Raw genomic sequence first — 13495 nt, 5'->3', positions numbered from 1 at the left:
AAGCCAGATTGGGAGGAGTCTGGAATAGTTGTAATCGCCATGAAGGAAGCTCTTGCACTCAGTGTGGAATTAGCCAATTGTTAGAAGCTTGCAGTGTCTGTGGAGCCTTTGAGATACCTGCCAGTTACTTCTTTCTGAGTTGGATTTTTCCCCTCTTGAAAAAAAAAGTATTTTCCAGGATTTAATTATGGAATACAAACCTTATTTTGGTTTTAGGTTGAGGCTTAACTGGAGGTGATACAGAAGTCTGATATTTTTCAGGATAGAAAATGTATTCATACTAACAAATGAGTTTTTTTTTTTAATTAAGCCTTCACATGGCTCTGAAAACAGGCTGTTATGAGTTTTTCACAGTTAAAAAAAACTATACTACTTTTGCCTTAAATAGGTGGTCTGCAAGGACACATTCGTAGGGTGTCCCAGCAGATGAATGGGGGCTGAAGGCACCAGCAGGGGCAGTCAGGCCTCATAGGGCAAAGGACTGGCAATGTCAGGGCTGTGACATAATGGCATAGGAACTTCATCTAAACAGGTAACTCTAGCTGTAAAACAGTATACATATGTATATACTTTTCTTTTTGATCTAGTGGACAGAAAGATCCTGCAAAGAGCTCCCTAGAAAGACCTGAAACCTTTCAGTCTGATGTATTGTAAGCAAACAACCAGATTTTCACTCTAGTTCCATGTGGCTACTGTGAAAAACAAATTCAAAGCACATTGTAAATAAAACCTAGATGAAAATAGAAACTGCTGCTCACTGACTATAGACCAAGTTGTACTATGATTTGTGTTTTGTGAGTGGGCTACCTGGTCCCCACCCTCCAGCGCCTGCTCTGTCCATGTTCCCCACACTCTCTCTTGAGGGTCATGTCTTAGCCAGTTCTGTGTGGATGTGTTCCTGTACCTCTAAATTGGCACATGGATTTACATTTACCTAGCCTTGAGAGAGTGATGTTTGTCCCCACACTCCCCCTTGGCTGGCAGAAGACAGAACCAATGCTATTTTTGCCTCCAAGAAGAGGGTCTTGCTGATTCTTTCCGGAGGTGCCACACTTCTGAAGAACAGGAGTCAAGTAAAGTTAGCAAGTTTATAATAAAGTTACAAATAAATTATTTTGTTTTAAATAGCATAACATTTCTAAAAATATTCTTAGCAGCAGAACTAAAAATATTAATTGCTACATGTAACCATACAGCTTATTCCATAAAATGGTATTTAACAAGACTGAAGGCAGTTTACTCATTTTCTTAAGGAAAAAATGTTTTACATCCAATATTTAAAGACTTGAATTTTATATAAGTGTGAAAATGACTTTGCCTTGACTTTTGTATAAAAGCTCACAGAGACCTGCCCCAGAATTGGCAGGAGTGGATTTGTTACTCATGTGCCATTCAGATCTCCTGGTGTTGGTTTTGCTGAGAATGCACATGGTTGTGCAAAACTCCAGTGGTTTTTGTAACATATCTACGGATCTTCAAAATTGATCTTTTATCAGATTTTTGAAAAATCCTGTAAATGCAAATTCTCATTACTGTGTAAAATCTGTGCAGTTGGGAGTGTGTTCTGACTGTGAAGTGTAAACAATCAGAGCACATGAGAATGGTACCCTACAGAGAATAATATGATAAAAATTATTGACATATTATAAGTGTTGCTGATGAGCTGTACGTGGATAAACTAAATATTGTTGGTTTGAACATTTTTAATTTCTTAAGGTATTTCTTTTTTCCCCTTATACTGGTGTTTTGAATTGACTTTGCCTCTTTGCTTCAAAAGGGAAAAGGGAAGCCTTATTAAAGCCATTGGATGTTTTCATACTCTTAAAATGTATGTAAGTACATTCTAATCATATTTGAGTTTGATGATTTAAAAGGAGAGAATAGAGAACAGAGACTGGTAAGATCTTCCAATGAAAGTAAGAAACTGAAATGTGCTTATTAGAAATAAACTTTGTGAAGTTATTTTTTTCCTGCCAGAGGCAAAGAAGGCCTGTTGCATGTAACCATTTTTTTCAGAGCAACTGTCATTCAGTTACATAGGAGTATACACATTGCTGGTTTTTCAAATGTCTGTGAAAGGAACATAGGGCACATTTCATGGTAGAAGTCAGACCACTGACAAAAAGAGAAAGAAGAAGAAGAAGAAGAAGAAGAAGAAGAAGAAGAAGAAGAAGAAGAAGAAGAAGAAGAAGAAGAAGAAGAAGAAGAAAGACAACAACAACAACAACAACAACAAGAGCAAGAAGAGCAAGAACAAGAAGAGCAAGAAGAACAAGAACAGGAGGAGGTAGAGGAAGAGGAGAAAGAGGAAGAAGAAAGAGAAGAAGAGAAGGAGGAGGAGGAAGAAAGAGAAGAAGAGAAGGAGGAGGAGGAGGAAGAAGAGGAGGAGGAGGAGGAGGAGGAGGAGGAAGAAGAAGAAGAAGAAGAAGAAGAAGAAGAAGAAGAAGAAGAAGAAGAAGAAGAAGAAGAAGAAGAAGAAGAAAAGGAGGAGGAGGAGGAAGGGGAGGAGGAGGAAGAAGAGGAGGAGGAGGAGGAGGAGGAGGAGGAGGAAGAAGAAGAAGAAGAAGAAGAAGAAGAAGAAGAAGAAGAAGAAGAAGAAGAAGAAGAAGAAGAAGAAGAAGAAAAGGAGGAGGAGGAGGAAGGGGAGGAGGAGGAAGAAGAGGAGGAGGAGGAGGAGGAGGAGGAGGAGGAGGAAGAAGAAGAAGAAGAAGAAGAAGAAGAAGAAGAAGAAGAAGAAGAAGAAGAAGAAGAAGAAGAAGAAGAAGAAGAAGAAGAAGAAGAAGAAGAAGAAGAAGCAGCAGCAGCAGCAGCAGCTGCATCTGGCCTCTTTTTTTTTTTTTTATTAACTTGAGTATTTCTTATATACATTTTGAGTGTTATTCCCTTTCTCGGTATCCGGGCAAACATCCCCCTCCCCCCTCCCCTTCCTTATGGGTGTTCCCCTCCCAACCCTCCCCCCATTGCCGCCCTCCCCCCACCAGCCCCACCAGTCTAGTTCACTGGGGGTTCAGTCTTAGCAGGACCCAGGGCTTCTCCTTCCACTGGTGCTCTTACTAGGATATTCATTGCTACCTATGAGGTCAGAGTCCAGGGTCAGTCCATGTATAGTCTTTAGGTAGCGGCTTAGTCCCTGGAAGCTCTGGTTGCTTAGCATTGTTGTACATATGGGGTCTCGAGCCACTGCCTGTCTGGAAAGGCAAGCCTGAGGCTTCAGATCCTTCAGATCACATCTTTGCTGGAAGAGGTGCCAAATAATGATTAGCATCCCTCATCCCCCAGGATGCTCTCACAGATGATCTTTGATTTTTAATGTGGAATCCTTTCCCAAGGCTGAGCATTACAGAATTTAACCTGTGTGGCAGAGCCAACTGTAAATGTCTGTTGTCTGCTGACTGGAAGTGTAAGCTCAGTGGCCAAACCGAAGGGCAGGTTTGCAGATGCGCAGGGTTGGGACACTGCAATTACTGCTTAGCCAGTGACATCTTGGCATCAGGAACTAAAATATCAAAACAGAGATTACTGAACTTTGAACTTTTCCAATCACAAAAAAAATTGAAGTTATCAAAATAGGAAGCTGTTCAGGGTGCATGCAGATTCTTGCTATGTCACATATAGCAAGTGTGATATATGGATTTCATAAATTATTTTATTTACTTATTCCTTTCTGTATCTCAAGGTATAGAATCAGAGAAACCACAGTCACAAATGATATTTTTTAACTTGTAAAATTGTTGGATGATGCTTAATTATCATATGGAAATATGGACTAGGAATCTGGCCCCACTTCACCAGACATTTATTTCAAGTGACTCCTAGACAGTGTCATGATGTCTTTGTGAATCTCTCCTGTCCTTTCATCAATGTTTGCCACTAGTGGATGGCAAAAAAGAATAAGATAAAAGGAAAAATAAGAAAAAAAATCTCATGTTACTGTATCAGTGTTTCTGCAGTTGATATTGAAAAACTGGTACAGTGTGTCACAGAAGGCAACTAATGGTGCATACCTGTCTTGTCCCCTTCAGTGAGCTGTAATTGTGAGATTGTGTGCTTTGTAGCCTGGTATATGGAAAGCAACGGACACTTAAATAATCCAGGTGTGAAAACAGCAGCATGTCATAGAACAGGAGTGTAAAATGGATACTCACCTAAGGGTATGTGTCTGTGTTCTTTTCATTAAGACTGGAATCAAGCCTGCATCTAAACTACTGGTAATTTAAGTTTCCTTTTGTGTCATTGTATTTAGAAGTATCTAATTTGAAAAAAATGTAGGTTACGAAAAATAAAGATTTAAGCATTTAAAAAATGATCCACAACAAATAAATAAATAAATAATAAAAAGGACACAGAATATATATATATATATATAGAGAGAGATAGATAGATAGATATTGATATTGATATTTTTTCAAATCTGGATGTTTTGTACCAGATATTTTTCATGAGTCAGCCCTAAGCTACATACTTGTGACCAATTTCTTTAATTTACTATCTGCATTCAACCATCATAGTATTTATTACTTCTCCTAAAATTATCAACAGTGTATGTTGCTGGATATTGGCTATTTTATGGGCTTATTTTTATATTTCTTCTCATCCCTCTTTTTTTCTACCCTTCAAATCCCATAACACTAGATATAATAGAAAAAAGGATAAAGGTAAAAATGGGTACTGTTTTATTTAGACTATTTCCTGCTAATAGTGGTGTCAAGTTCTTTGAGACAGAATTGATCTTTACCTGAAAGAGATCTAATTTCGTGTTATTTCTTCTTTGCCCACTAATCCTTACCAAATCACAAAACAACAGCAACCCCAACAAAAGAGCCCCCACAAATAATGACAAACACATCCCAATCCCACCTCTCAGGGTTCTAGCAAGTGTATACCCTCTGAAAAGTTCCCAAATTTCCAAATGTCACACATATGCACAAAGTATCTGCAGCTGACAAAGCCATGTTTCTGCAAGAGGACAAGGCAAGTCACAGTCAGAAACATGGGACCCTCTGAAACAGCCCCATCTCCTACACATGGAATTAAAACAAAAACTTATTCTTACAATATTTCTGAGTTTTTTGAAAGAAATGTAAACTCTCACTACACGTGTATTATAATATAAACACATAAAGCAGAGAGATGTGTATGTGTGGTCAAAGACATAATAAAGTAAGACATCGACTTATACTACAAATGCAAAATAAATAATAAATATTTCTTCAATTCTTTACCAGTTATTAGTTTTGTTTATACAACTGTACTATACATTCATAAGACTAATGATTTCAATTCACAGCTTATAATGCAGAAGTGGAAAATGCAAACAAGGCCTCCCTCTGTTAGTGAAAACCAATCCAGCCCTGACTTGCAGTTCTGACAGAGTTAGGAAGCCGTGGCTTCCCATGTCCTCCCATTTAGTATAGCGCTGAACACAGACCATTCAGCAGTGTTAGATCTGAGCTGAGATTTCCTGCATGATTTTTTAATTTTTAATTAAACTATATATGAGATTAACTTACCTGAATACTGTACACATCAATATGCCCAATGAAGTCTCATTCTTATCTGTTGTTTAATTCTCAGATGAGGGCCTCTTTATGTTTCTTTTTCCTTTACTTTATTTATTCTTTCAATTTATATACTGATTGCTAGAAAGTGTATACCCTCTGAAAAGTTCCTGGACAATCCCACACTCACACACATTCACATTCTCTCCCCTACGGCTCCTCCTCTTCTCTTCTGAAAGGGTGGATCTCACTGAGAATATCCTACCACCAAGGCTGATCAAGTCTCTACTAGGCTAAGTGGATCCTATCCCCTGTAGGCCAGACAAGGGAACAGGTTCCACAGAAGAGTAACAGCTTTAGTGACAGCTCCTGCTCAGGTTAATTGAGTTACTAGATAGTTGAAAGAATTCCTAGCTATAAGGCCAAAAACTTACAAGTAAATATGCTCTTTGTCATTATTCAGGACCTGGGACAGGCAGAGAAAGGCCCTGTGTCACACAACAATAACCTTGCTGCAGGAGGAATTCAGGTCAGCGGGTGGCGCTCACTTCACAGCAAGGTAGAAACTTGAAGGGCAAGTATAAACAAGATCAGCAAGAGAACTGCCAGGCTCCTTCAGGATTTCCTTCTCTCATTGAACCTCGTGTAACAAAATTTACAAGTGGAGCCCTCAAGAGACCACTCCCTAATGAGTTATAATGTTTTATCCTGAAATACACAAACGAGTTGTGACTAGAGACCATTATCTCTATACTCCAGTTTAAATCGGGGACTGTCACAGAAATAGTAATGTCACAATCTACAGGACCATTTTGATACCAAAACCACATTTGCTCTCACATGGAATAAATTCCTCACTTGAAAAATAAAGAAACAGCATTGGTTCCGTCAAGGAGAAATGGGCAAATATTTCAACAAACTTAACCTTAAAACTTAACTCACAACTACTCTGGAAGTACTATGTCCTCAGGTGCAATATGGGGACCTAAACTGTAACATGGGCTGAGATTCCCGATGAAGACACCTCTCTAAACTTTTGTGATCATTCACATGGTAAATTCCCTAACTTTTAGAACATTAACTAGTGACTTGACTCCTAAGGTTGTTAACCCAAAAATACCCCAGAAAAATATGTTCAAATATAGATATATAGGTATAGAAAGTATATATAGAGATAGATAAAAATATATAATATTGATATACATACACATATGTGTATATAATAGAGATATACATGTGTGTGTTTATATATATATATAATAGAATTTTTCTAGATTATTTTATTATCAAAAATATATTTATAATTTTAATTCTTCCATTACACAGGACAGTATAAAATGCTACACTACTAGGTTATAACATTAGATCTTGATTTATGTATACATTGAAAATAATTTTCCTTCTTGTTAATCCTCTAAAATCTATGAATATTTTATTACTTTCTTTGAAGCAGGTACAGTAGGCAGAGGGGTATATGGATTAAAAAAGCAGAAATAATTTCCATATTTTATCCAAATAAATGATATTCTAATGCTGTAATTGGCCCAAAATTCCTTCATTTCATATCTGGCATCTGTACTAGTAAGTGCTATCTGTAAAGCTTTCAATCCAGTAACCCTTCTTTAGCAGGAAGTCAGGCAAATAAAGTCTTCCTCAACTCATGAAAAGCAAATCAGCCCTAATCATGCTGCTCTGGAAGAGAAAGCAAGACATGGATTCTCAGGCCTACCTATTCATTGATCAGCACTGGACACAGACCATGCATTTACCAGGGGATTGGGGCTTAACATGAATTTCCTTGTTGTTCTTTTAAAGAAGAATAAGAGATAGTGAGTGCAGAAGAGGACATGAGTGAAAGGGAATTCGGACATATGTGACAGTTTCCTAAGCAGTATTCTATGTGTTCACTGTGAGGTTCACCTGGTAAAGTGTATATGTGTTTTAGTGCTGTCTGCAGAATCCATGAGACTCTTGTGAGTTTTCTTATCGTTATCAAGCAGCTTTGACAGGCCCTAAATCAATGGGCTAAAGGGAGGGATTTTAGTCATGAACAAAAACTGCGAGGGTTGAACAAAAATGTTTTTTAAAATAAAACTAATTACATAAGTTTATAATTTTTATTAAAAAGTATATTGTGCAGTGAATATCTCCTCCATGACATCCACATTTCCTTTCCTTGTCCCTATCATAGCCATTTGTTCAAGGACACAGATGATTTACCTTTTATTGCCAATTTGAATACACAATTGTTTCTAACCTCACAAATCAAAGATCCACAAATGAGTAATCTGTGTTTCTGTAAAGGTCTTAATTTACTTAAGATGACTGTGTTCCTTATTCTTCACAGAAGAACACATACTGCTGTGTGGTATGTATAGCATAGTTAGTTGATTCAATCCAAGGTTGACAGGCATGTTCTGCTCAGTAATTCAGTTATTATAGAAAATGCACAATAAATAACAATTGGCATGGACATATTTCTGAGGCATTCCATTGCTGTACTGTACTATTGTGGTAAGTAACCTTTCAGAAAAGCCACTATTATTTTCATGTATGTAAAAGAAGATTGCAAACTGTCATAAATGTGTTTTTTGTTTTTGATGTTGAGGCACCCCTATCCTCATTGCTACTACCAACAATTGTGTCAATTGTGTCATCAAGACTAGTAAATGTCTGATGTTAGTATTCTATTTTAAAGTTAAGAGATTAGGCTTTGATATTATATCGAAATGGTCTTCATATGTCTCAGGGTAAGTTTCTGAGACAGGATTTGAAACCCAGCATCCTGTTGATTGACCCAGGTGCACTCTACTTCCTTCTTCTCCAGCTGGAAAGTCCTTATGTAAGAAAGACCCTATCTCATGAATATGCAAACCATGTGAATCTATGATGATAAAAGCAGGGACACCAAACAACAATGTATGAGCACTATTTTCTCTATAGTCACTGAATCACAAGGTCCTTATCATGAAATGCAGCTGGATCATCCTCTTCTTGATGGCACTAGCTACAGGTAAGTGGCTCCCATGCTCTAAACTTGAGGGAACAAACTTGAGGGTGACAGTAGCACTAACATTGCATTTTTATTTTACAGGGGTCAACTCAGAAGTCCAGCTGCAGCAGTCTGGGGCTGAGCTTGTGAGACCTGGGACCTCTGTGAAGTTATCTTGCAAAGTTTCTGGCGATACCATTATAGCATACTACATGCACTTTGTGAAGCAAAGGCCTGGACAGGGTCTGGAATGGATAGGAAGGATTGATCCTGAGGATGATAGTACTAAATATGCTAAGAAGTTCAAAAACAAGGCGACACTCACTGCAGATACATCCTCCAACACAGCCTACCTGAAGCTCAGCAGCCTGACCTCTGAGGACACTGCAACCTATTTTTGTACCACACACAGTGTTGCAACCACATCCTGAGTGTTTCAGAAAACGCAGAGGACAAAGAAGTTGCCCTGGTACTGAAATGAAAAACAAAATTATTCTGAACATTTGCTCATAGTCATTCTGACTGTCCCTGTGTCTGCCTCCTCCTCACAGTTCTATATGGTATATTTCTACTTTTCAAAAGGACATCTCTGGTGATATGATCAAAGAAGTGTCTCGTTAGTCTGGTTAAGGGTTTATCTCTCTTGTTGATTTTATCAATGAACCAGGTTTTGGTTTGGTTGATTCTCTCTACAATTCTTTTTCTTTCTACTTGGTTGATTTCAGCCATGAGTTTATTTCCTGCCCAGTATTCCTCTGGGGTGTATTTACTTCTTTTTGTTCTATAAATTTTGGGTTTACTGTCAAGGGGCTAGTGTATGCTTTCTCCAGTTTCTTTTTGGAGCACTCAGAGCAATGAGATTTCCTCTTAGCACTGCTTTCTTTGTGTCCTGTAAACATGTTGTGCTTTCGTTTTCATTAAATTCTAAAACAATCTTTAATTTCTTTTTTTATTTCTTTCTTGAACAAGTTATCATTGAGTATATTGTACACTGAACATTTCCTCTATGACATCAACGTTTCATTTCCTTGTCCCTATCATAGCCATTTCTTCAAGGAGATTTGTTCTTCTTCAATGTGTATGTGGACTTTCTGTCCTTTTTGTTATTGAAAACAATTCATAGTCCTTGGTGATATGATAGGATGCATGGGATTATATCAAACTTCTTATATTTGTTGAGGCCTGTCTTGTGACGGATTATATGGTCAATTTTGGAGAAGCTTCCATAAGGTGCTGAGAAAAAGGTTTATCCTTTTGTTTTAGGATGAAATGTTCACAGAACAGAAGTGTAACATAGAAACTTGCCTGAGGGATTCTGTCTCTTCTCAACTATTCATTAAGACTGGCATCAAGATTACATGTAATCCACTGGTAATTTAAATTTCCTTTTGAATCCTTTTGTAAAACTGTCTAATTTCAAAAAAATGTAGGCCATGAAAAATATTTAGGCACTATTAAAAGGCATGATCCACAACAAAGTGAATGAATAAATGAATAAATAAGTAAATACATAAACAAATAGTAAGAGACACAGAAGGTCAAATATTAAAAAATTTATTTACAAAAGTACATATGTATGTATATATATACATTATATATATAAAGTTACATATCTTTATTTTTCAAATCTGCATGCTTAGTACCACATCTTTTTCATAAATCAGCACTAAGCTAAATATCAATTGAAACCAATTTCTTTTCTTTTTAAAGTTTTACATAATAAATAATATTATAGAAATATACAATATGCTGGCTATGATGGTAAATGACAGCACTTGGGAGGTGATGCCAGCCTTGGCTACAGTGTGAAATTTTGTCACACCCTCACCCTATCCAAATAAGCCACAAAGTCTTATCAGAAAACCAAACAGCCTTGATTAGAACAATTCTCTTTAGTAAATAACACAAGAAGGTGCTGCTGCCAGTAAGGTTCATTAATTTTTCTTAATTCTCTTTAATTTCTTCCCCTAGTCTTCTATCCCATTCTCTGCAGGCCGCTTCTTTAACCCCTTCACTTTCCTTGTCTGTAGTTTGCTTAGGTCTTGCTTCTGCATATGAATCCTTCCAAACGTTGTACCAAAAGTATCCTGAGAGATATTCTTCCTCTTCTTAGGCTTGAGAGCTTTGGGCACTTTCATGGACAGCTTATAAAGTTTGTCTGATGCTAAGTGTGTCCTCCTCACAACCAGCTCCAAAGACGGCCCCATCTCTTCTAGGTCGATTCGGGGTCTTCTGCACCCAGTTTTCTTCAGCAGCAGCTTGCAGCTTCGAAAGTAAACCTTCCCATTCAGTGCCATGAAGTGCAGAACATACTCTAATCCAGACAGACGGACGTTTGACACTGTGGGGCCTCTGAAGAAATCAATAAGATTTTTTATATTTCTGTGGTCTTCTTTTACATCAAAATCATTACCAGCAAATATCAACATGGGCTTTGTTCCCTCGGGGCACTTACTTGTGTTAGTATCTTTCAGAGACACAAATTTCTCAATCCCTAGTTCAATCATATCCAGCACATGGTAGTCATACATACGACCTATTACTAGATTATTGGGCCTCTTCTTATTATGGGAGCGAAACATGAATAGAGAAGAGTCTGACTTCTTTAAAAAGAACTCCAGTGAGGTCTGATCCTCAAATGGTCTTGTAATATTTTTATTTTTATAGAGAACTCCATATGGTTTCTTCCGGGCATACATGTCTCTGAGTACTTGTGTCACCCTTGCATTCACACTCCCATCTTTAATCATCATGGCATTCTTAATATTTTCACTGAGTTTTGACTCCATCTTCTCAAGGAATCTCTTAGCCCTTTTTGTTTTAGGCTTTAGGACTTTGTCCAAAGCATCCATTGCTACTGGATCTCTTAGCGAATGCCTATCACTTCCGGGAAGCCGAAACCAATTTTTTTATTTTAATATCTGCATTCAACATTCATAATCTTTATTTCTTCTCCTAAATTTATCAACACTGTATGTTGTTGGGGGTTGACTATTCTTTTTTTTTTTTTTTTTCATTTTTTTTTTGGAGCTGGGGACCGAATTCAGCGCCTTGCACTTGCTAGGCAAGTGCTCTACCACTGAGCCTAATCCCGAACCCCGGATGTTGACTATTTTATGGGTAATTTTTTTTCCTTCTCCATCGCCCCCCCCTTTTTTTTCCTTTCAAATCCCATAACACTGGATGGGATAGAAAAATAGTAGAGGTAAGAGGCGGCAATGTTTTATTTAGACTACTTCCTGCTAATTAGGGGTGTTAAGTTCCTTGAGGCAGGTTTAATCTTCACCTGAAAGAGATCTAATTGTTTATTTCTTTTTTGCCCACTAATTCTTAACAAACAACAAAACAACAACAAACAACTAAACAGCCTCCACCAATGACCAACATGGACCAATCCCACCTCTCAGTGTTCCAGCAAGTACATAGCCTCTGAGATTTTCCCAGAATTCCAAATGTCACACACATGCACCGAGTATCTGCAGCTAGCAAAGTCATGCTTCTGCTAGAGGATAAGGCAAGTCACAGTTAAGAGCAGGGGACATTCTGAAACAGCCCCATCTCCTGCACATGGAAGAAAAACAAAAAAGATATTATAATAATTCTGGGTTTTTTGAAAGAATAAAATTCTCACTACAAGTGTATTATAATATAAACACATAAAGCAGAGAGAGTTGTATCTATGGTCAACAATATAATAAAGTAAGACATTAAATTATAATACAAATACACACTAAAGAATACATACTTTTCAAATCCTTTACCAGTTCTTAGTTTATTCAACTGCACTATACATTCACATGACTAATAATCTCAATTCAGAGCTTATAATGCAGAAGTAGGAAAGGCACACAAGGCCTCCCTCTGTTCTTGAAAACCATACCAGCCCTGACCTCACAGCTCTGACAGCGGATGGAAGCCATGGATTCTCATGTCCTCCCATTCAGTATAGCACTGAACACAGACCACTCAGCATACTGTTAGATCTGAGCTGAGATTTCCTTCATGATTTACTTTTAATTTGGAGATAAAACATATTTTTAATCTGTGTTCACAGAAAGTTCAGAGCGATATATAGAGAAACACAAAATGAGAAATTGTGGTATAAACTGTCTTAGACAATGAATAAATGCATATGTCATACATATTCAATGCTTTATTTGACATGTTGGATCAGGTGATACTTCACAGCTGCAGTTTTAAGCTTCTTGACTTTGGCTTTGTTCCAATAAATTAAATATTACCTTTGTCTATCAGCTTTTATCCATAAAAGTATATGCCAATACCCTACTTCCAAATTGTGTAAGACAATTATTTTTTCCATTCTCATAGCAACTAGCACATATATGAATTAAAATGTTTTTGAGATTTTCTTACCTGAATACTGTACACATCAATATCCCCAGTGAAATCTCTCTCATTCATAGTTCCCTTCCTCTCAAATCCAGGGCTTCTTCATCTTCCATTTCCCATGTTACATCCTGATTGTTCCTCGCCTGGACAACCACCCCCCTCACACACACACAGAAACACAGATCTCTCTCTCTCATGGCCCCTCCTCTCCTCAGAGATGGTGGATCCCACCAAGAGTATGCTACCACCAAGGCTCATAAAGTCTCTGGAAGGCTAAATGGATACTGTCCCACAGAGGACAGACAAGGGAACACATTCCACAGAAAAGCAACAGCTTTAGTGACAGCTCTTGCTCATGTTAATTGAGTTACAAACTAGTTGAAGGAATCCCAAAGTATAAAGACAAAAGCCTATGAATAAATATAGTGACTGTGACTATTCAGGAACAGAGAAAGGCCCTGGGTCACATAAGAATATCGCTGCTGCAGGAGGAATTCAGGTCAGCAGGTGGTGCTCACTTCACACCCCTGGCAGAAACTTGAAGAGAAGAAATAGACAAGACTCCACCAGGATTTCCTTCTATCACTGATCCACATGTAACATAATTGACCAGTGAAGCTTTCAAGAGCCAATTCCTACTGGCTTATTTTTTTTT

General features: G+C 37.7%; 1 protein-coding gene and 1 gene segment (V, D, J or C); one reads left to right on the top strand and one right to left on the bottom strand.

Annotated features, from left to right (window-relative positions):
* The first annotated feature begins 8399 nt into the window (after positions 1-8399).
* Ighl12 (immunoglobulin heavy chain like 12) lies at positions 8400-9537 on the top strand. The segment is given in 2 exon segments: positions 8400-8511; positions 8593-9537. Coding segments are annotated over 2 exon segments (375 nt in total).
* Positions 9538-10267: 730 nt separating this feature from the next.
* Positions 10268-11631, bottom strand: Rpf2l1 (ribosome production factor 2 homolog like 1). Its single transcript, XM_039078171.2, has one exon. The coding sequence runs from the start codon at positions 11340-11342 to the stop codon at positions 10458-10460; it is 885 nt and encodes a 294-aa protein (XP_038934099.1). The 5' UTR covers positions 11343-11631; the 3' UTR covers positions 10268-10457.
* Between the last annotated feature and the right edge of the window lie 1864 nt (positions 11632-13495).

The sequence above is a fragment of the Rattus norvegicus genome, chromosome 6 (assembly GCF_036323735.1).
Source record: "Rattus norvegicus strain BN/NHsdMcwi chromosome 6, GRCr8, whole genome shotgun sequence".
NCBI classification, from domain to species: Eukaryota; Metazoa; Chordata; class Mammalia; order Rodentia; family Muridae; genus Rattus; species Rattus norvegicus.
The sequence above is the reverse complement of the archived record's forward strand: the minus strand, read 5'-3'. Positions and strand labels throughout refer to the sequence as shown.